The sequence below is a fragment of the Entelurus aequoreus genome, linkage group LG02 (assembly GCF_033978785.1).
Source record: "Entelurus aequoreus isolate RoL-2023_Sb linkage group LG02, RoL_Eaeq_v1.1, whole genome shotgun sequence".
Taxonomy (NCBI): Eukaryota; Metazoa; Chordata; class Actinopteri; order Syngnathiformes; family Syngnathidae; genus Entelurus; species Entelurus aequoreus.
The window spans coordinates 45,864,484-45,886,485 of NC_084732.1; the positions used below are offsets into that span (position 1 = coordinate 45,864,484).

Consider the following 22,002-nt stretch of genomic DNA (forward strand, 5'->3'; position numbering starts at 1 on the left):
ATATGTCCTTTGCCTGGAATTTTTTGTGGTGTACAGCCCTTTGTTCTTAAACTGTGGTTGTTTTTAAAGGGCTTTATAAATAAAGTTGGTATGGTATGGTAATTTTAGGGTAAAATATGAAAGAAAGAATAAATTGTCAAGGATTAAATAACAAGGGTTGCCACGTGAATGCCTGTTATAATACATCTGGCCACTGAGAGGCGCAAGAACACTAACTGTGTTGTATGGCTCGCACTACCACCTTCCACCACTAAGGGCAGCAGAAGGCATTTAATGTCCACCTTAGAAGAAGAATGACACTTTAAAAATGTTGTCGCCTCGATTTTAAATACATTTGTCGTTTTATTTGTTTTTTATTCAGCTTTCTTACCCACCAACCGGCTGATATGATTAATCTGATTTGACAGAAAGTGTTCGTTTCATGGAAAATGCTGCGTTGAGCAGAGTAGCAGCTTCCCGCTGTTTCAGTGTTTGCGAGCGGCTGGAGCTAACTTATTTAGCTAGCCGTGATGTCCTCGCCATGGATAGGCGAGCAGGGACAGGTGGGTCCCTTGAGCAACCACAGCCGAGGACAGCTCCAGGAACTACTGCTGCGACAGAACGCCATTCTCTCTAACAAGTAAGATGACCACTGCGTCAAATACATGGACGTTATACGCACACATGCTCTACACAACTCTTGACAAAGTAGTAAAGAGTTTCACATATGATTTTAATTGTGTTCTCCATGAGTAAACATCACTACCTCATTTAGTTTCTATTTTACATTTTTCAGACATGCACAGAGTGGATGTCATGAATGACACTGGCTCACACTTACCTGCATCATATTTCTACAACACAATATTACATTTAGGGTGGCACAGGGGTTAGTGCATCCATCCATCCATTTCTACCGCTTATTCCCTTCGGGGTTGCGGGGGGCGCCGGAGCCTATCTCAGCTACAATCATGTGCCTCACAATACGAAGGTCCTGAGTTCAATCTCGGGATCTTTCTGTGTGGACTTTGCATGTTCTCCCCGTGACTGTGTGGGTTCCCTCCGGGTACTCCGGCTTCCTCCCACCTCCAAAGTCATGCACCTGGGGATAGGTTGATTGGCAACACTAAATTGGTTGAATTGCACCAATTTTGTCAAGAGGAGTGGTCAAAAATTCAGCCAGAAGCTTGTGGATGGCTACCAAAAGTGCCTTATTGCCAAGGGACATGTAACCAAATATTAAAGGCCTACTGAAATGAATTTTTTTTATTTAAACGGGGATAGCAGATCTATTCTATGTGTCATACTTGATCATTTCGCGATATTGCCATATTTTTGCTGAAAGGATTTAGTATAGAACAACGACGATAAAGATTGCAACTTTTGGTATCTGATTAAAAAAAAAGGCTTGCCCCTACCGGAAGTAGCGTGACGTAGTCAGTTGAACATATACGCAAAGTTCCCTATTGTTTACAATGATGGCCACATGAAGTGAGAGAGATTCGGACCGAGAAAGCGACAATTTCCCCATTAATTTGAGCGAGGATGAAAGATTTGTGGATGAGTAAAGTGCAAGTGAAGGACTAGTGGGGAGTTGAAGCTATTCAGATAGGGAAGATGCTGCCGGGGGTGACCTGATATTCAGCTGGGAATGACTACAACAGTAAATAAACACAAGACATATATATACTCTATTAGCCACAACACAACCAGGCTTATATTTAATATGCCACAAATTAATCCTGCATAAAAACACCTGCGTGTTTGTTACGCTAGCTCCTAGCTCCTCTGCTAGCTCCTAGCTCCATAGAACACGCCAATACAATTCAAACACCTGATCAACACACACAATCACTCAGCCCCAAAGACCATTCACCTAACCCAAGGTTCATAAAGCTTATATATTTTTAAAAAGTTACGTACGTGACGCGCACATACGGTCAAGCTATCTAATGTTTAGCAGCCAAGGCTGCATACTCACGGTACCTGATATTCAGCTGGGAATGACTACAACAGTAAATAAACACAAGACATATATATACTCTATTAGCCACAACACAACCAGGCTTATATTTAATATGCCACAAATTAATCCTGCATAAAAACACCTGCGTGTTTGTTACCCTAGCTCCTAGCTCCTCTGCTAGCTCCTAGCTCCATAGAACACGCCAATACAATTCAAACACCTGATCAACACACACAATCACTCAGCCCCAAAGACCGTTCACCTAACCCAAGGTTCATAAAGCTTATATATTTAAAAAAAGTTACGTACGTGACGCGCACATACGGTCAAGCTATCTAATGTTTAGCAGCCAAGGCTGCATACTCACGGTACCTGATATTCAGCTGGGAATGACTACAACAGTAAATAAACACAAGACATATATATACTCTATTAGCCACAACACAACCAGGCTTATATTTAATATGCCACAAATTAATCCTGCATAAAAACACCTGCGTGTTTGTTACCCTAGCTCCTAGCTCCTCTGCTAGCTCCTAGCTCCATAGAACACGCCAATACAATTCAAACACCTGATCAACACACACAATCACTCAGCCCAAAAGACCGTTCACCTAACCCAAGGTTCATAAAGCTTATATATTTTAAAAAAGTTACGTACATACGCAAAAAAAAGTTGCGCACATACGGTCAAGCGATCAAATGTTTAGAAGCCAAAGCTGCATACTTACAGTAGCACGTCTGCGTCTTTGTCATCCAAATCAAAGTAATCCTGGTAAGAGTCTGTGTTGTCCCAGTTCTCTACAGGCGTCTGTGTATCGAAGTCAAAAGTCCTCCTGGTTAGAGTCTCTGTTATCCGAGTTCTTCCATCTTGACTGCATCTTTCGGGAATGTAAACAAAGAAGCGCCGGCTGTGTACTGTTGTTGCTGACTACGTTCGAAAAATACGTCCATTTCGCACCGACAACTTTCTTTGCTTGCTCAGCTTCCTTCTCCATAATGCAATGAACATGATTGCAACAGATTCACGAACACAGATGTCCAGAATACTGTGGAATTATGAAATGAAAACAGAGCTTTTTCGTATTGGCTTCAATGTGGAAGGCATACCCGTGTTCGCCGGTCTACGTCACGCGCATACGTCATCCTCAGAGGCGTTTCGAACCGGAAGTTTAGCGGCAAATTTAAAATGTCACTTTATAAGTTAACCCGGCCGTATTGGCATGTGTTATAATGTTAAGATTTCATCATTGATATATAAACTATCAGACTGCGTGGTCGGTAGTAGTGGGTTTCAGTAGGCCTTTAACATTGCTGTATGTATACTTTTGACCCAGCAGATTTGGTCACATTTTCAGTAGACCCATAAAAAAATCATAAAAGAACCAAACTTCATGAATGTTTTTTGTGACCAACAAGTATGTTTTCCAATCAATCTATCTCTATCACCAAAAAATAAGAGTTGTTGAAATTATTGGAAACTCTTGACAGCCATGACATTATGTTCTTTACAAGTGTATGTAAACTTTTGACCACGACTGTATATAAAAATTGCGTCCACATTGCAGACATGCTAGGAACGCTCAAGACAGTCACAATGATGTGCGTTTTGTTTACATCCGGTTTCGTTACCACGGATTTCGGTTATCAAAGTCTTGTTTCGGTGTTCAAGTTTTCGGTACATTACTTGTTAATAGTGCGCAAATAATAGGCAATATCTTTCTGTGTGGAGTGTGCATGTTCTCCCGTGACTGCGTGGTTTCCCTCCGGGTACTCCGGAGGAAACCCACCTCTAGAGACATGCACCTGGGGATAGGTTGATTGGTAACACTAAATTGGCCCTAGTGTGTGAATGTGAGTGTGAATGTTGTCTATCTATCCGTGTTGGTTATCCTGTGATGAGGTGGCCACTTGTCCAGGGTGCACCCCGCATATATTTGGCATATATTCACTGTTAGAAAGGATCTGCCATGTGGCCCAGCAACGATAACGAGTTTGACACCCCTGAACTAGGGCCAATTCATTGTTATAAAATAATTAGTAGTGTACTGTCCTGAATCAGAAATAGAATGTATGCACATGCAGTGAAATTCAGTATATTTACCAAAAAACAGGAATTGATCATTTAATTTACAAACAATTACATAATATAAGTTGATTGAATAAGAGTAAGTACATTTTGTTTATGTAGCATTTTTCAGAGAGAGCTCACAAAATGCTTCACGTGGTTAAGATACAAACCGTACAATCAAATCTCCACGTATAGCATGAGGAAACTGAAACTTTGCAAATAAAACAATAAATATGATTTTTTTTAAATAAAGTATACACAAAATTATAGTAAAATTATAAAGAAATATTTGAGAAATATTACTGGAACGCAGGCCTAAACAAAGCAGGTATTTATATTTTTTTAGGGGGTTGTGTTCATAGTATGCATATTCTAGTTTGATTTGTGCAGATGTCTTTCAAATAAGTACACATTGCATTACCATTTGGTACATTACATTAGTTAATGGCACCTTACAGTAATGCTAAGATCTTAAAACTTTACTTATAACTTGAATGTAACCTGTTACTGTGTATACCATAAATGATAGCGTTTGATATTTTATAGTGTTGTTTGCAGGAGATTAATCGAGACCCTTCCCGACAAAGGAAAGAAGTTAAGGGACTTTGCAGAAAAGATAAACCTCGCCATTGAGCAACATGATGAAGAAGAGAGGAAGAAGAGTTTGGTGTCAGCAGCCAGAACAGAGTTTCAGTCCAAATACCAACAAGCCTTCACCATGCGACAAAGTGAGCTCACCACGTCACAACTGACTGAAGGGTCGCTTGTCTGCGTTCCTGCAGAGGAGGAAGACGACACTGCGAATGAACTTGTCAGCAAAGAGGCTGCTGCTGAAACCATGGAGATAACTGCCTCTGGGGCCTCTCTGATCTCTGTCCGGACAAAAGAGGCCGACCTTGCTGAGGCCTTGGACAGGGTCACAATATCTACTAGCACTGGTTTTAATGGGAAAAACGAGGAAAAAAAGGACAATTACTTTTTTAGGAAGCCGACCCAAATGCCTCACATTGTGACAGTCCTCCAAAGAACAGAGAACACGTCTCGCCCTCGTCAAAAATTCAGACCAAACCAGTGAGTAGATGATATTAAAACAAACAAATAATGTGCATCTCTCTCTCTCTCTCTGTGTGTGTGGGTGTGTGGGTGTGTGTGTGGGTGTGTGGGTGTGTGTGTGTGTGTGTGCGTGCGGGGGTAGCGTCAGGGGGTGGTCTGGGTACATGCATGTTACGCTAGTCGGAAACTCTAAATTGTCCATAAGTGTGAATGTTATTGACTGTTTTTTATTAGTCAAGGGTGTGCCAAGCCTATCGCCCAAAGTCAGCTGGGATGGGCCTTATCTCACAAGCAGTATATGGATAGAATGCTTAGTCATGTTTCTGACTTTCCAGGCTGCCAAACAGAAGCGACAACTCTTCGTCTGGCTCCTCATCACCCAGCCAGTCGTCCGAGGGGTCATCGCCGCTCTCGGCGCAGGCCAGGAGAGAACGTGACAAGAAACACCTGGATGACATCACGGCAGCAAAGCTACCTCCTCTCCACCACAGTCCAGCCCAGCTTCTGTCTCTGCAAGAGTCAGCTGACCTTCTGAGAGCACAGACTATGAAACAGCAGGTTAGTCTGTGTGCTGAATTAAGAAAACTCTTATATACAGTCAAACCCATGTTAGCGGCCACAAAGATTTCCCTCACTTTTTGTATCCTGGAATAGTTATTTTTACGCTGCATAGCGGCCACGAATTTGCTGCAATGATGCATAATGTTAATAGATGGAGTCTCAGTTGTTATTTGATTTACTCATTTTAAGATAAACTTACTACAATATGAATTGCGATATAAAAACTTTACGTTTAATAATTTGATATATTGTAGGTGTATATTGTAGCGTCCCGGAAGACTTAGTGCTGCAAGGGGTTCTGGGTATTTGTTCTGTTGTGTTACGGTGCGGATGTTCTCCCGAAATATGTTTGTCATTCTTGTTTGGTGTGGGTTTGCAGTGTGGCGCATATTTGTAACAGTGTTAAAGTTGTTTATACGGACACCCTCAGTGTGACCTGTATGGCTGTTGACCAAGTATGTATTGCATTCACTTGTGTGTGTGTGAAAAGCCGTAGATATAATGTGATTGGGCCGGCACACAAAGGCAGTGCCTTTAAGGTTTATTGGCGCTCTGTACTTCTCCCTACGTCCGTGTACCACTCCGTACAGCGGTCTTTTAAAAAGTCATACATTTTACTTTTTGAAACCGATACCAATAATTTCCGATATAACATTTTAAAGCATTTTTCGGCCGATAAAATAGGCAGTCCGATATTATCGGGCATCTCTACTGCACGTCATATTATCGTGTGTCAGCAGGCACTCTCCCTTATTTATTCTCAAACATTTAAAATAAATCACCAATAAAGGGGGGTATCGATTCTTCGATTTGTCTCGATGGGACATGGACTTTCCTAAATCACAAAAGTCTAACTGCAGCCGCATTACAGCAAAAAATAACCAGCTAAGAAGCGGAAATTGCCAAATAGATTAGTAAGTCAGGAGAGACACTAACATCCAAAGTGCGAGTGCAACAACACGTCTGTCAGCCATATATATGAATCAGTGGATCGTAGATACGACTCTCCTTTTTCAGCTGCAAGCTTACATTGCTAGGGGCAAAGTGTTTGAGCATTCCGTGGTTTGAGAAGGCATGACAATTGAAACCATAGCTTTTGCCCAATTAGGGGCGTTTATCTATTTTTTCATTTTGCGGCCAGCTGTAGTTCTCGCGTATCTATCCATATATCCATCCATATTTACCGCTTGTCGCTTTCAGGGTCGCGGGGGGTGCTGGAGCCTATCCCAGTTGCACTCGGGTAGAAGGCGGTGTACACCCTGAACAAGTCGCCACATCATCACAGGGCTAACACAGATAGACAACATTCACACTGCAGGGCCAATATAGTGTTGCCAATCAACCTATCCCTAGTATTTTATAGATATGTATCTATGCTGTGTGCACTCACATCCAAAAAGTGGAAATGACGCAATACTTCATACGTGAGCCGCCAGAGAAGAAGCCTTTTATGCATATTATTACATATACATGTCTGTGTTGGCCCTGCGATGAGGTGGCGACTTGTTCTGTACCCCGCCTTCCGCCCGAATGCAGCTAGGATCGGCTCCAGCACCCCCTACACCCGCGAGAGGGACAAGCGGTAGGAAATGGATGGATGATTAACTTGGATGGCAAGTGCACCTAATGCTTGTGTAAATTATTGACATTTTCTTCAGTTAGTGAAATGAGTTGCGATCAAGTGAGTATGTAATAATTGATTATTATGAATGCTGTATTAACATATTATTGTATTTGTATTTATTTCATTATTTAATCTTATGGTATTTTACATTGATTTACTTTGAATTGTTTTTACAATGCGCAGCACTTTGGAAACAGCTCGTCAATAGTGTCATATAAATAAAGATTTGGAAGTACTGTATATTGCGTGTCAGGTGATTACGCATTGTATTTTCTAGTTATCCAATCCATTCCGCTTGATTTATACAAACACATTTAAAAAAACAATACAAGTTTCACAAAGTGCTGCACAAGAGTTAAAACATACATTTAGAAGCAGGATAAAACTAAGGAGAGTCAATTGTATAAAACATTTAACTATGAAGAGAATAAATACATAAAAGAAAAGCAAATAGACTAAAATCACACAACTCTCATGCTGGTTTAAAAGCAGAGGAGTAAAAATATGTTTTAAGATGTGATTTAAAACTCATTAAAGGGGATATTGTTTCAAAGTTTTGGAGCCACAGCAGAAAATGCACAATCCCCCTCTGGATTTTAAACAGGTTTTTGGGACGACAAGAAGAAACTGATCAGCTGACCTCGGAGACCTTGTGGACGTGTACGTTTTTAAAGGTTCTGACATTTATTGCGGTGCTAATCCATTAAAAAAAATTTAAAACAAGGAATAACATTTTAAAAATAATTCTAAAATGAACTGTGGGAGCCAGTGATGGGATGCTAAAATATGAGTAATGTGCTCATGTTTTTTAGTGCCAGTTAAAAGACGAGCAGCAGCATTTTAGACCAGCTGCAATGAGCGATTGAGGCCTGGTTCATCCCAACATAGAGTGAATTGCAGTAGCCCAAATGTGATTAAATTAAAAACATGGATTACCCACTCAAAGTCGTTAAAAGATCAATCAATCAATCAATGTTTATTTATATAGCCCTAAATCACAAGTGTCTCAAAGGGCTGTACAAGCCACAACGACATCCTCGGTACAGAGCCCACATACGGGCAAGGAAAACTCACCCCAGTGGGACGTCAATGTGAATGACTATGAGAAACCTTGGAGAGGACCGCATATGTGGGTAACCCCCCACCCCTCTAGGGGAGACCGAAAGCAATGGATGTCGAGTGGGTCTGACATAATATTGTGAAAGTCCAACACATCAGCGAGAGTCCAGTCCATAGTGGGGCCAGCAGGAACCATCCCGAGTGGAGACGAGTCGGCAGCGTAGAGATGTCCCCATCTGATGAACAGGCTAGCGGTCCACGGTTTGGAGCAGAGTAGAAAAGAAAAGAAAAGAAACGGCAGATCAACTGGTCTAAAAAGGGAGTCTATTTAAAGGCTAGAGTATATAAATGAGTTTTAAGATGAGACTTAAATGCTTCTACTGAGGTAGCATCTCTAACTTTTACCGGGAGGGCATTCCATAGTATTGGAGCACGAATAGAAAACGCTCTATAGCCCGCAGACTTTTTTTGGGCTCTGGGAATCACTAATAAGCCGGAGTTCTTTGAACGCAGATTTCTTGCCGGGACATATGGTACAATACAATCGACAAGATAGGCAGGAGCTTGACCGTGTAGTATTTTATACGTAAGTAGTAAAACCTTAAAGTCGCATCTTAGGTGCACAGGAAGCCAGTGCAAGTGAGCCAGTATAGGCGTAATATGATCAAACTTTCTTGTTTTTGTCAAAAGTCTAGCAGCCGCATTTTGTACCATCTGTAATCTTTTAATGCTAGACATAGGGAGGCCCGAAAATAAAACGTTACAGTAATCGAGACGAGATGTAACGAACGCATGGATAATGATCTCAGCATCGCTTGTGGACAAAATGGGACGAATTTTAGCGATATTACGGAGATGAAAGAAGGCCGTTTTAGTAACACTCTTAATGTGCGACTCAAACGAGAGAGTTGGGTCGAAGATAATACCCAGATTCTTTACAGAGTCACCTTGTTTAATTGTTTGGTTGTCAAATGTTAAGGTGGTATTTTTAAATAGATGTCGGTGTTGAGCAGGAGCAATAATCAGCATTTCCGTTTTCTTAGCGTTGAGTTGCAAAAAGTTAGCGGACATCCATTGTTTAATTTCATTAAGACACGCCTCCAGCTGACTACAATCTGGCGTGTTGGTCAGCTTTAGGGGCATGTAGAGTTGGGTGTCATCAGCATAACAGTGAAAGCTAACACCGTATTTGCGTATGATGTCACCTAGCGGCAGCATGTAAATACTAAAGAGTGCAGGGCCAAGAACCGAACCCTGGGGAACTCCGCACGTTACCTTAACATAGTCCGAGGTCACATTGTTATGGGAGACACACTGCATCCTGTCAGTAAGAGTTAAACCAAGACAAGGCTAAGTCTGTCATCCCAATACGCGTTTTGATACGCTCTAATAAAATATTATGATCAACAGTATCGAAAGCGGCGCTAAGATCAAGAAGCAGCAACATAGATGAAGCATCAGAATCCATCGTTAGCAATAGATCATTAGTCATTTTTGCGAGGGCTGTCTCCGTAGAGTGATTTGCCATGAAACAGGATTGAAAAGGTTCACAGAGATTGTTAGACGCTAAGTGTTCATTTAGCTGCTGTGCTACAATTTTTTCGAGGATTTTCGAGATAAACGGAAGGTGGGACACCGGCCGGTAGTTTACCAGGAGATCAGGATCGAGGTTAAGTCTTTTGAGTAGAGGATGAATAACCGCTTTTTTGAATGCTAGGGGAACAGTGCCAGAGGAAAGTGATAAGTTTATAATATTTAACACTGATGGACCTAGTAATACAAAAAGCTCCTTGATAAGTTTCCCAGGAATTGGGTCAAGTAAACATGTTGTTTGTTTTGTCCCATTTACACATTTTGACAATTCCTCCAATGTTATTTCATCAAAGAGAGAGAAACTATTTTGGAGGGCGGTATCCGTCGTATATACAGTCGTATCTGTGTTAATAGAACCCAGTTGTAGCTGAGATGCATTGTCTTTAATCTCTTTTCTAATGACTTCAATTTTCTTATTAAAGAAATTCATAAAGTCATCTGCTGAGTGGGTGGAGCTACTGGGAGAAGTCCCTTGTTGGGTTAGCGATGCTACTGTACTAAACAGAAATTTAGGATCATTTTTGTTGAGGTGGATGAGATTTGAGTAATATTTAGCTTTAGCTGAGGTAAGCATGCGTTTATAAGTTATTAAACTATCACACCATGCTTGATGGAAAACCTCAAGTTTAGTCGCACGCCATTTGCGTTCCAGCTTTCTACATGATAATTTCTGGGCTTTAGTTTCTTCTGTAAACCATGGGGTACGCCTTTTAGGGGCCCTTTTTAGCTTTAACGGTGCTACAATATCAATGGTGTCGCGCAGGGCGTCATTAAAGTTGTTAGTGAGGTTATCAATACAGCCCACATAATTTGGGAATGGTGCCATTACCGAAGGCAGTAGGTCAGTAAGAGTCGTCGTTGTGGCAGCATTAATGTTGCGGCTGCTATAGTAGTTATTATTATTATTATTAGTTTGTTGACAATGAGTCAGAACTTCGAATTTTACAAGGTAATGATCGGACATTACTTTAGTGTACGGGAGTATCGTAACTTTAGAGGTGGTGACACCCCTGACAAGCCCTAGATCTATCGTATTACCGTTGCGATGCGTGGGTTCATTTATTATTTGTGTAAGACCACAGCTATCAATTATAGTCTTGAGCGCCACGCATGGAGGGTCCGATGGGGTATTCATATGGATATTAAAGTCCCCCATTATGATTATATTGTCGGCGTGCGTCACTAGATCAGCAACAAACTCTGAGAATTCACTGATGAAGTCCGAATAGGGCCCAGGGATAGATAACAGCCAGGTGGAGAGGCAGCGGTGTGACAAACCTCAAAGTGAGCACCTCAAACGAGTTATATTTATTATTTAGGTTAGGTGTAAGATTATAGTTTTCATTGTATATTAGTGCGACACCCCCTCCCCTTTTAAGAGGTCGGGCAACATGTGTAGTGGTATAGCCAGGAGGGGATGCTTCATTTAGCGCAAAAAAATCGTCTGGTTTGAGCCAGGTCTCGGCGAGACCAACGACGTCAAGTTTGTTGTCTCTAATGACTTCATTAACTAATAGCGTTTTGGAAGATAATGATCTTATGTTTAAAAAGCCCACATTATAGGTAGTGGGCTGTTTTGAGGATTGTTTGTTGAAATTATCCGAAGTAGCAATATTAATAATGTTGCGTTTATTATGCGTATTGCACTTTAAATAGTTTCGACCATATCTAGGAATTGATACGACAGGGATATTCAGATTGTTTGCTTGATGTTGCGATAAACTGAACGCATCATAGTTAGCTACCTCAGTACAATGTATGTCTGCCTCTGACATGGTCACAAAAGAAAAAACATTATGTGAGTTGTGTTTTATTCTAAGAGAATTGCTATGTGTGCAGGGATTATCCAGCCTGACGCCGGCTAGTTCTAGTTTAAATGGCTTCTTACCCGGAGACTCCACGTTTCTTTGGTTAGCTTTTCTCTTTGTTGTTAGCCCAGCTCGGCATCCCCGCTTCTGCTTCCGCTCGCACCGCCTATGTCGTCTCCATTGGCGGTCACCGCTAGCACTTGACTCCGCTGCTACAAAGGCCGCTCGATGTAGCCCACGAAGTATTCCCTTGCTAGCGAGGAGGTCCACCGTACATGCATCTTTCAGTCTATAACGACCAGATCCATCCACATCCAGAATTGTCTGTCGGTCATATGTGATCACAGAGTGTTCACGCTTTGAGCCAGCCATGAAATTGACAGAAATGACGGGTGTTCTTTGCCAAATCGCTCTACACTCCCAAGAGCGTTAGCAGAGCCGCTGCATTCCCATGCGCCGCCATTTTGTCTTTTAAAACTGATTTAATTTTTGCTAAAAGTCTTAGATGATAAAAACTGAAGCGTACAACAGAGTTAATCTACTGTTCCAATTTAAAATCATTGTCCAACCTAAAACCAAGATTTGTGACTTATGGTTTAAAATAAAGCATCAGGGGGACCAGGCCCCAGGGGTTAGCATTCTGGTTTATTTTTTATGTAAAATAAAATGATTTCCTTTTTTTAGAGTTTAGATAGTTTACCGCCAACCATGCTTTTATGTCCTCAAGAGAATTAAAAAGGGATTTTAAACTCATGTCACTTTTCTTTTTTAAAGGGACATATATTTGCGTATCATCAGCACAAAGATGATACAATATATTATATTTTGTTAAATTGTGGTGCATGGGCAGGATGTACACTGAAAACCGGGGGGGAAAAGGCACGCCCGAAAGGGACAAGCGGTAGAAAATGAATGGATTACTATAAATTAAGTATAATAAATGTACCATACTGTATATAATGATAATATACAATATAACAAACAATATATACAATATAATAAGTAGTTTACAGGGGGAGTATTGGTCATAACCAACTCTGATACTGATACTTAAGATTTTCAAGATCATCCAACAATTCCATTTTTATCACAATTATCATTGGACAAAAATACTGGATGGTGGTGTAACAATATCAATTAAATATTTAAATTATTTCCTACTCCTAGTTCTAATATAATTTTTTTTTTTTTTTGCCCTTAAAAAATTTGCCTGTGTCCAGTGACTTTGGGGAGTTTGTAAACCATAACAAAAACGGCAAGATATTTTTGATAATAAAAAAATATAGATCTAACCACTGTAGTATCGACCATATAATGGCATTCTACTTGGTATTGTTAGTGTCTGTACTTGTTTTGATTCATCCGCCTTTGTTTACATTGAAGAGCTCTAGCTTGCGGTTAGCTGTTTGCATATCCTCCTGGGGTGTATAGTGTAGCATGTTTAGCTATTCCTTATCTTCCAGGGATGATACTTGTAAGAAATGTACTTTATTTGCTGCCGTGGAGGCGAGGATTGCTGACTTAGAAGTGGCTTTTCACTTTAGAGGGACGTTAGCCGCCAGCGAGGACGCTACAATGCGTTGACACTACATTGCGTTGACAACGTGTTAGTTTTTTGTCGCCGTCAAATTTGTTGGACCTAGCTAGAATGTGTCATCAACATGCATTATCACAATACAACAATAGTATTAAAAGCTCTATTGTCAGCCAAATGTATCTAATTTATATCGTATATTGTGCAACTGTAATCCCAACCCGCATACAGTGGCCATTTGTCTATAGTGGACACTTTTACCGTTTCCCTTGAGTGGTCACTATAGACAAGTTTTACTGTTGTTCTAATATTTTGCTCTTCGAGTGTAGCTTAATAAAGTAAAGTACATATTGGAGGCACCTCTAACTCAAATGCCAACCCAAAAATGTAAACATTTGAGCATTATATTCTCTTTATAAATGCAGATTAAATGAATGAATATTGCATCTTTAGGGAACTACACTTCATGTCCTTGCTTGTATGTTTAATACTCTCTTATATATTGCTTTCAACTTTAACCCATGCCCTAACTTCTGTTTTCATGGAAGCAACAAATCTAAACATCAATCCAGTATTCACCTTTTTATGTCTCAAAAGTTGTTTGGAAAAAGATGAAAAATGAAATACAAACTTATAAAAATTTGAACATTTCATGTCGTGAACATTAGGATGCATTATCCTGCTAACAACACTAGGTGGCAGCATTTGGCCTATATGATGCAACCTCACATGCAAAAAAACCAAAGGAGTTCAACTAACCCATGACAGCCTGTGGAACATGTTAGCATATTAGTTAAAGCTTATTGCGTACCTTCAGCCGAGTGTGACGAGCCTAGTCTTGTGTTGTGGTTCATGACAGGATCTGCAGGCCAAGATGGCAGCACAAAAACTATCAGAGGGATTGAAGATCTACATGAGCAGCTACACTCCTGACAGCAGCTCTGTGGCGGCGTACAGGGAGGTTCATGATGAAGGAGCACAGCTCTCCTCAGAAGAAGACTGATCCTGGAAGTCCGTGTGATCTCTGAACCCTGAGGAAACGCTGGTAATCGGCACCAAATAGGAAGGGATTTTATTCCCAGAGCGACAACTTTTGAGGACACTTTGCCTGAACAGTCCTTCAAATTTAAATGCCACAAACTTTATCACATAGTTGGTATCAGGCATTTCTTGCATGGATACTCTCATGCTGTTGATGCAGGTGCTGCATTTGAAATATTTGATCAAATATGACATCCAACACAAACTGAACACCCAATTCTTTATACATGTAACTATCTAAAGCAAACAAGTCATGGTTGAGAAATTTTAGCAGCTAAAAGTCATTTCATGTCCAAGATTTTGATTTATATACAAACAATGACAAATAAATGTATTTCTAGTTGAATACATGAGCATGAGCTTTACTTAAATGTCCTACACTTTTCTACATTTAAAACACTTCCTTGTGGTCTACATGATATGTAATGGTGGTTGTTTGGTCAAAAATTTGCTTTGATTATGTTTTACAGACCATTTTTAAGCTGCTTTCAGACCATCTCTTCAGGATGCACCATTTTGTGGGTGATCTTATTTACATGCCTCCACTTCAACTGCATCTTCTCCCTTCTCAGCGATGGTGTAGTTTTTAGCACTACCATATGGAGTCTACTTACAGATATAAATTGGAACTATATGCTACTTTGTATTAGAAATGGTAACAACGTAGGATGCATGTGAACATAGGAGCCAGGCTGCCCCATAACAAGAGAATAGAGAAAAAGAGGAACTTATTGACGACAATGATGGACTCGCGCAAAGCTTTTCAGGTACAACTTTACCATATGGAGATATCCGCTGACATCACAAATTGGGCAAGTTCAAAACGGTGTTTGGAGGAAGTATGAAGACAAGATTGTTTTCTAAATGAGTCAGCAAAGCCTTTATGGTTTGATTTAAAATTTTCGAGACGTATGCCGATCCCAAATACACTAAAACTGTTACCAATAGGTAAGAAAAATTGTTTTTAAATAATAGGTCCACTTTAAAAATGACTTATGATTTTAATCTTTTCTGACTTAACAATGTTGTTACAATATTGGCTACTTGTGTTACACGATGCCAAATCATAAGGTTCATGGATCTGGGCTTGAGCTTGCGTGCTGTTTTGGATGCCGCTGAACCTCTGTGTTTTGCAATATTGTTTTTTTAACAATCACATTTGTGATTACCAGTATTTTCTCTGAAATAGTGGTAATATGAATAACCTAAAAAAAAGTTAGTCCAGAGTCAAAATTTGACATAGAGTGTGAAACAACACAATTTTGCCTAATGCGTTTTCTATGAGGTATTTGTTGAAGTAGCATTTATAGTGTTTGCTTGGAGCAAATATGCAGGTGGGATAAGTCATTGAGCAGTGCAGCTGAAGGTGCTGCTTGTCAAAGATCATGTGAGGTGTTATCATGCAGAGATCAGTGACACGCTCGATAACGTTAATCCAGGAGGGAGTGAAATATTGAAGCTGAAAGGCCCGAGACATCTGGACTGGATTTGGACGATGTTGTTGCTGGCCATGGCAAGCGATGATGGGCGGGCAGCAGGTTAATGTAACATGGCTAATAGCATCTCTCTGCTTTGCTAATAACGTTGGTAGATAAGATGTGCCAGCTACAGATGGTACCTTTCCCGTGATCCCTCATCCTGCACTTAAACTGCTCGTCATCTTAATTCAAACAACCTGAAGCCGAGAGACGGCTCTTTGAGGAAGAACATTCTAGGTGATGAGGGCGGGGGGTCATCCAGGTCAGAGTGACGTCTAAAGATGCCCCTTGATAACCTTGAGGAAATGTTGCTGAAATTATGTTTCAAGCCCCTTTTGATTGCTGAGAGGCTCCAGAATGGCCTGTGTGGATGACGTCCAATAACAAATCCGCTCCATTGAGTATTCTCATTGTGCTGGAATTAATCACAGCCCACCTCTGTGACTGTTCCCAATTATGGGGCACTTTTTGTTTCTTGCTATGGTGCTTGCCGAATAATGTCATCAAGAAGGAACCATTCACACGCTTACTATCAAAGCTTGTCCACTGATGAGGTTGTTTATACTTGTACTTGGGTCCCTGGGCCCCTTGTCTCACGTTCATAAGCACCCCATGAAGTAGTCTGCAAGTGATTTGCTCCAGCTCTTGCGTCCGAAATTACACGTCACGTGGGAATAGGAATAATTTGGATGTTTTGGAGGGGAAAGTGGAATGCGATGATCAAGAGCAGTCTTAAATTAGATATAAAGTATGATGTATGCATCATCAGCCCCGCATGATTAGATTATATCTGCCATGTTGCAAAGTGTGAGCTCATGCTTTTTCCACTTGATTTTTTTCGGGCACATAAGTAGATGAAAAAAAAAGCAGCGCACGGCAGCTTGGTGTAGATGATGTTCTAGCCTATATCTTCAGAAACAGCCCTCCCCTTGCTTATTGCACAAGGCATGAGTCAAGTTAAGCTGCTTTTATCATCTCAAAACACTCATGTGTTGCGCTGATGAATTGTCAAGTTCTCTGTGCAGTACATTTGTCATTACAGGCAGGTGCTGGCAATGAAGTTCTATCTGGAAGACAATACTGTTTTGCTTTTTCTTCACACTGTTTATGTCTGCATATATGTCACGGTGAGACATGTGTGAGAAGAGTCTTGCTTGTGATATGAGCATGCTCAAGATTTCTACAGCTGTCTGACTATCCAAACACGTCTTTATATTTTACATGGCATTCTTTAGATGTCTTTTTCACCCCACATTCACCATATTTCACTAGTTTCTTTTAGCGTGCCTGCTTGCATGCTTCAAATTGAAAAACGATCTGTTTTTTGGAGAATGAAACACGCCAGCCGTCTAATAGAGGGTTGAGTGTAGAAGACTTATAGCCGAAGCCTAATTTTGTCAAACGAATGGGTTAAGCAGTGGTTTTTAAAGTGTGAGCCAGGTGGTGCCAGAAGGTGCAGCAGCAGTGGAGAGGCTTACAGTGCCACACATCGAAAACCCCTGCATTAGTGTCTTTGCAATATCCATAAATACAGTGTGTTACTGATGTTAAAAAACAAAATACTGCAACAACATATGACTTGTACAATTTAAATAACAAACGTGTTACAGGAAACACATACATGTACTGTAAAATTAGTTTACACCTCTTGCTTTTATGCAGGGCTATTCAACTGGTGGCCCAGACAAACATTTTTGCAGCAAATTCCTAAAAACACGTGACTAGAGCACTCCTGTTGTATAGAGAAGTTGGACCACTGTAAACACGTTGGCATTGAAAGTTTTACCCTGCTGGCAAACAGAACACATGGGTCCAAACTTGTGATTTACATAACGAAGGCGTTACTCAAGGAACTGCACTTTTTGGGGGGGAATTTTGCCTATTGTTCAAAGTCCTTATGAGAAGCAAGAACACACGTCTTCTTTTTTTAAAATATATTCTAAAGAATAAAAAAACGCTCTTAAGATGCGGCTAGCAATGCAGCTTATAGGCGCAATCCATTCTGTTTCTAAATCACTCTAAAAATACATCCAAAAATGCCAACAATATTTTATTTATGTTCCGTAACCTATATAATAACCAAGCTGTAGGGACATTGTTATTGTGAGAGCAAATACTAAGGACCTGTTTTTCTAGCGTGACACATCCCCTTGCGACAGCATGCTTCTGCATTAGCTAGAGGTAAGCTATCTTCTGTGTCAGCACCTGAATTGCTTTTTGAGTTTGTACCGAAACAACACAATGTGATAGGAAACCAATCTGTACTGACTGAAAAACATAAAAATTCATGTTTCCGTTTCTGTAAAGTATCAACGCACATTTCATGTTTTGTTTGTACACAGCTAGCTCGAAAGTGTATGTAGTTTTAATAACACGCATGATCAATATTAAAGTGACTCACTCAATGGACAGTTGTCTGTTTGGTCCAGCTGGCAGGGGACATGTTTTTCCAGTTGATTTTAGATACAGTAAGTGGGAAAAAAAGATTGTACCACTGCTGGGTTTGTCTTTTGCTGTGATGCAGTTTCTTTGAGCACTGTCCTCCTCGCCAGATACAAGAAGCTTACAACGATAAAAAACATTGTGTGCCTCTCAGTGCAGCAGAAGCAAACTTCTGTCAGGATACTGTAGCTTAGCAGGCTTCACATTTACGCCACCGTGCCATGACGGTGCTAATTGTCTCGGCTACCGTTTCTCCAACGTTTCAGCCTCACTTCGTGCTTGCTCAGCTTCTATAACCACTAGTTCGTCATCCGTGTGTTCAGCTTAAAAAATATAACGTTGGGAATCCTCGCTTGTAGCATACATACGTTTTTGCTGGAAGTAGGAACGCTCGCCTTTGTTGGCGGAAGTAGGAAGTATGTTGCTATGAGCAATGAAATCAATGCGCCTAGGAAAATTAGTTCCAGTAATGCTTAAAATTTACCAAAATACGGTAAATATTTTACACAAATTACATATTGTTACGAATATGCCTGTTACTACATTATACACATTCTTACGACCTAAATACAGCGTTAATGGAGGGTTTTAAAGATGTTTTAGAGGGCTTTGAACGTAACACGAGACTCCCACGAGCTTTTTTTTAATCTTCAGAATGCAAAAAATATATTCATTTTTCTAATGATTGTGAATGATAGGCAAAATTCCCCCAAAAAAGTGCAATTCCCCTTTTTGGGAGTTACACATGTTTTTCGGTAATGTGATTTATGTAACTAAGATGTTGTAGCTTGTTTACTTCAGATGTAGTCATTTGTTCAACTTCTTAAGTTATACTAGTAGTGTTCCCCAAGGTTCTATTTTTCATCATTTGGGTTATTCAACTGGTGGCCAATAAGTTCAGTTCCAAAAACTTGAGAGACTCACATTTGTCTTTCTTAATACCACAGTGCTGTCTTAGAGAATATCTTTGACTAGCTTTTTTGCAGCCGGTCCTTAAAAACAGCAGAACACCTCTGTTACTCTGATAAAATAGATAAACCAAAATCAAATGTCTACTATAGAGGACAATGGTTCTCTGGAATATACAAAATAAGGCCGACAGTGAAAGGAGAAGTGCAGCACCCGGTCCTTTAGCTTTCTTGAAATGTGACCCCCAAAACAATTGAGTTGAATATCTCTGCTTTAATGGGATTGGATCCTTCTTTCTTTTTTTTTCTTCTTTTTTTTTTTTACACATAGGGTTCTATACGGATGGGACATCTTAACTTGTTCCACTACTCGTCACAAATTCCCTCCAAATCACACATTACTCGAATTTCAGAAGTTACAACCAAAACAATAAACCTGATTTATAGTATAGTTATTGCTGTGATTTACAAAGCAGGATAAAGTACAGCATTTTAAAATATGTGGCTATGTTACATTATGTATTATTATTATTGTACTTAAGTAGAACAAACAAAGCCACTTTAACTTTCAAGATCACAACAGTACGTGTAGTAAAGTCAACTTATTGTTACTCTGAAACCATAATAAGGATTCTGGTTTCCATGTAATACTCTGCCATTGTTAAACGGGTTGTATGCAGCTTGCTCACAGTTAATTTTTAAAAAAACAAAACAAATAAGAAGAACATCACCAGCTACCTTACGTTGCCATTAGTGGTTTAACACAACATATATTTCTTTAACGTGTCTGTGTTTTTCACAATCACTAATTATATTGAATAAAAATTGCTTGTTGGTCTGAGGAATTAGTTTGGTGTCACTCACTCCTGTCTCGTCAACATGTACAGCGAAGGAGCATGTGCACACAAACTAATGCAGCTCCTGAGAAGAAACTAATAATTTGCAGTCATGCTGTTGTTACGATAGAATATACATTCAATGAGCCATCCATCTATGCATTTTCTACAGCTTGTCCCTCTCGGGGTTGCAGGGGTGGCTGGAGCCTATCTGAGCTGCATTCACATTTACACACTAGGGCCAATTTAGTGTTGCCAATCAACCTATCCGGGGGTGCAAAATCCTACTCCACCTCCTAGTGGTGCACCCCCGGGAAACGGCAAGTAGGGGATTGCCTGTGAGAGTGATGTATGGTGGAGGCCTCACCGGGCCGTCACAGTTGACAAGAAGGTCTCACAGGAACCCTGAAAGGGGTAGGCTAACGGAGTTCAAGATAGGCCTCAGGATAAACACTGGGAAGACCAAGGTCATGAGGCTCAACACCAAATCCTATCAAGCTATCACAATCGAGGAGCACCCCCTGGCAGATGTGGTCGAGTTTGTCTACCTGGGAAGCAACATCAGCACAGATGGAGGAGCTGATAAAGATGTTGAGCTGCGCATCAGCAAAGCAAGACATGGCTTTAGAACTCTCCGACCTGTATGGCTCTCTTCCCAGCTCTCCAGAAACACCAAAATCAGAATTTTCAATACAAATGTAAAATCTGTCCTTCTTTATGGCTGTGAAACCTGGAAAACCACCAAATCAATCATCAATCAACTACAAGTGTTTGTTAACAACTGTCTCAGGTACATACTGAGGATTTGGTGGCCGAACAATATATCCAAATTGGACCTGTGGAGACGCATGAACCAAGAGCAAATTCAAAATGAAATCAAAAGCAGAAAGTGGGGATGGATCGGCCATACACTTAGGAAGGATCCGAGAAACATAGCAAGACAAGCCCTGGACTATAATCCTCAAGGCAAGAGGAAGCCAGGGAGACCAAAATTCAACTGGAGGCGGTCCACTCTTGATGAACTGACCAAGATGGGGACCTCCTGGCAAGAAGCAAAGACCATCGCGCAGAAGAGAGTGAGGTGGAGATCCATGGTAGACACCCTATGCTCCCAAGAGGGCCAAGAGGATTAAGTAAGTAAAGTAATCAACCTATCCCCAGGTGCATGTTTTTGGACGTGGGAGGAAGCCGGAGCACCCGGAGGGAACCCACGCAGTCACGGGGAGAACATGCAAACTCCACACAGAAAGACCCCGAGCCCTGGGATGGTACTCAGGACCTGTTCCACCATGCTGCCCAGGTGGGATATAATGATATATTTTTAAAATAATATTAATCACACTTTTGAGATGTAATTTACTGTCATTAATCATGATTAATGACAGTAAATTACTTTATTGCATAGTTTAAATTTAAACACAAATACAATTTACTGTCTGAATGCCATACATACATTTAAAAAAAAGTGTTTTGCTTGAATTCTGTCATTTGTTTGCTCAAAACGTGCTAACAATATTATCTCAAGTACAGTCAGGGTACTATGTCGAGTCTCCTCATTTATCTTTGTACTAACATGCACTGACTGTATAACAACCTACATTTCAGGTAACCATCCACGGTTCAGGTAAAAAAGCGTGTGTGGTCAAAATAAATTGGGTTATTAATCAATGTTAATACATGATTAATGCAATATTTTTTTGTTATTATTCACATGCTGTAACTCGTTAACACGCCTACTTAAAACACTTTAGAAAGTTAGCGCCTTTTATGCATCTGTGCATAGGTTCCAAACAGTTACTTTCATCTATCTGTTGAAGAGTCAAACGTGTGCAATCACATTTGCAACAGTTCGGCTTTCTTTGGTGCATGTAAGTACACGCTCAGTAAGAACATTTAAAAAAAAGCCATACAGGATCTTGGAGTCTCTCTGAAAACATTAAATGCAGTTTGATTCTAATGTGTGGACCAAGCTTGTTTAAATGTAGACAGTTCTGTGCTTTTGAAAGACATGAAGCTGTCTTCATATTTTTTGATAAACATTTGATTGTG

General features: G+C 40.4%; 1 protein-coding gene across 2 annotated transcripts; it reads left to right on the plus strand.

The window, feature by feature from the left end:
- The first annotated feature begins 248 nt into the window (after positions 1 to 248).
- On the plus strand, positions 249 to 14,629 carry polr2m (RNA polymerase II subunit M). Of its 2 annotated transcripts, none has more exons than XM_062067810.1 (4): positions 249 to 619; positions 4,563 to 5,087; positions 5,405 to 5,627; positions 14,108 to 14,629. In XM_062067810.1, exons 1-4 carry the CDS (start codon positions 510 to 512, stop codon positions 14,249 to 14,251), a joined length of 1,002 nt encoding a protein of 333 aa, XP_061923794.1. In that variant the 5' UTR covers positions 249 to 509; the 3' UTR covers positions 14,252 to 14,629. The 2 variants fall into 2 exon arrangements, with proteins under 2 accessions (XP_061923794.1, XP_061923804.1); XM_062067820.1 differs by having other exon boundaries at positions 251 to 619; positions 4,575 to 5,087; positions 14,108 to 14,628.
- Positions 14,630 to 22,002: the final 7,373 nt, after the last annotated feature.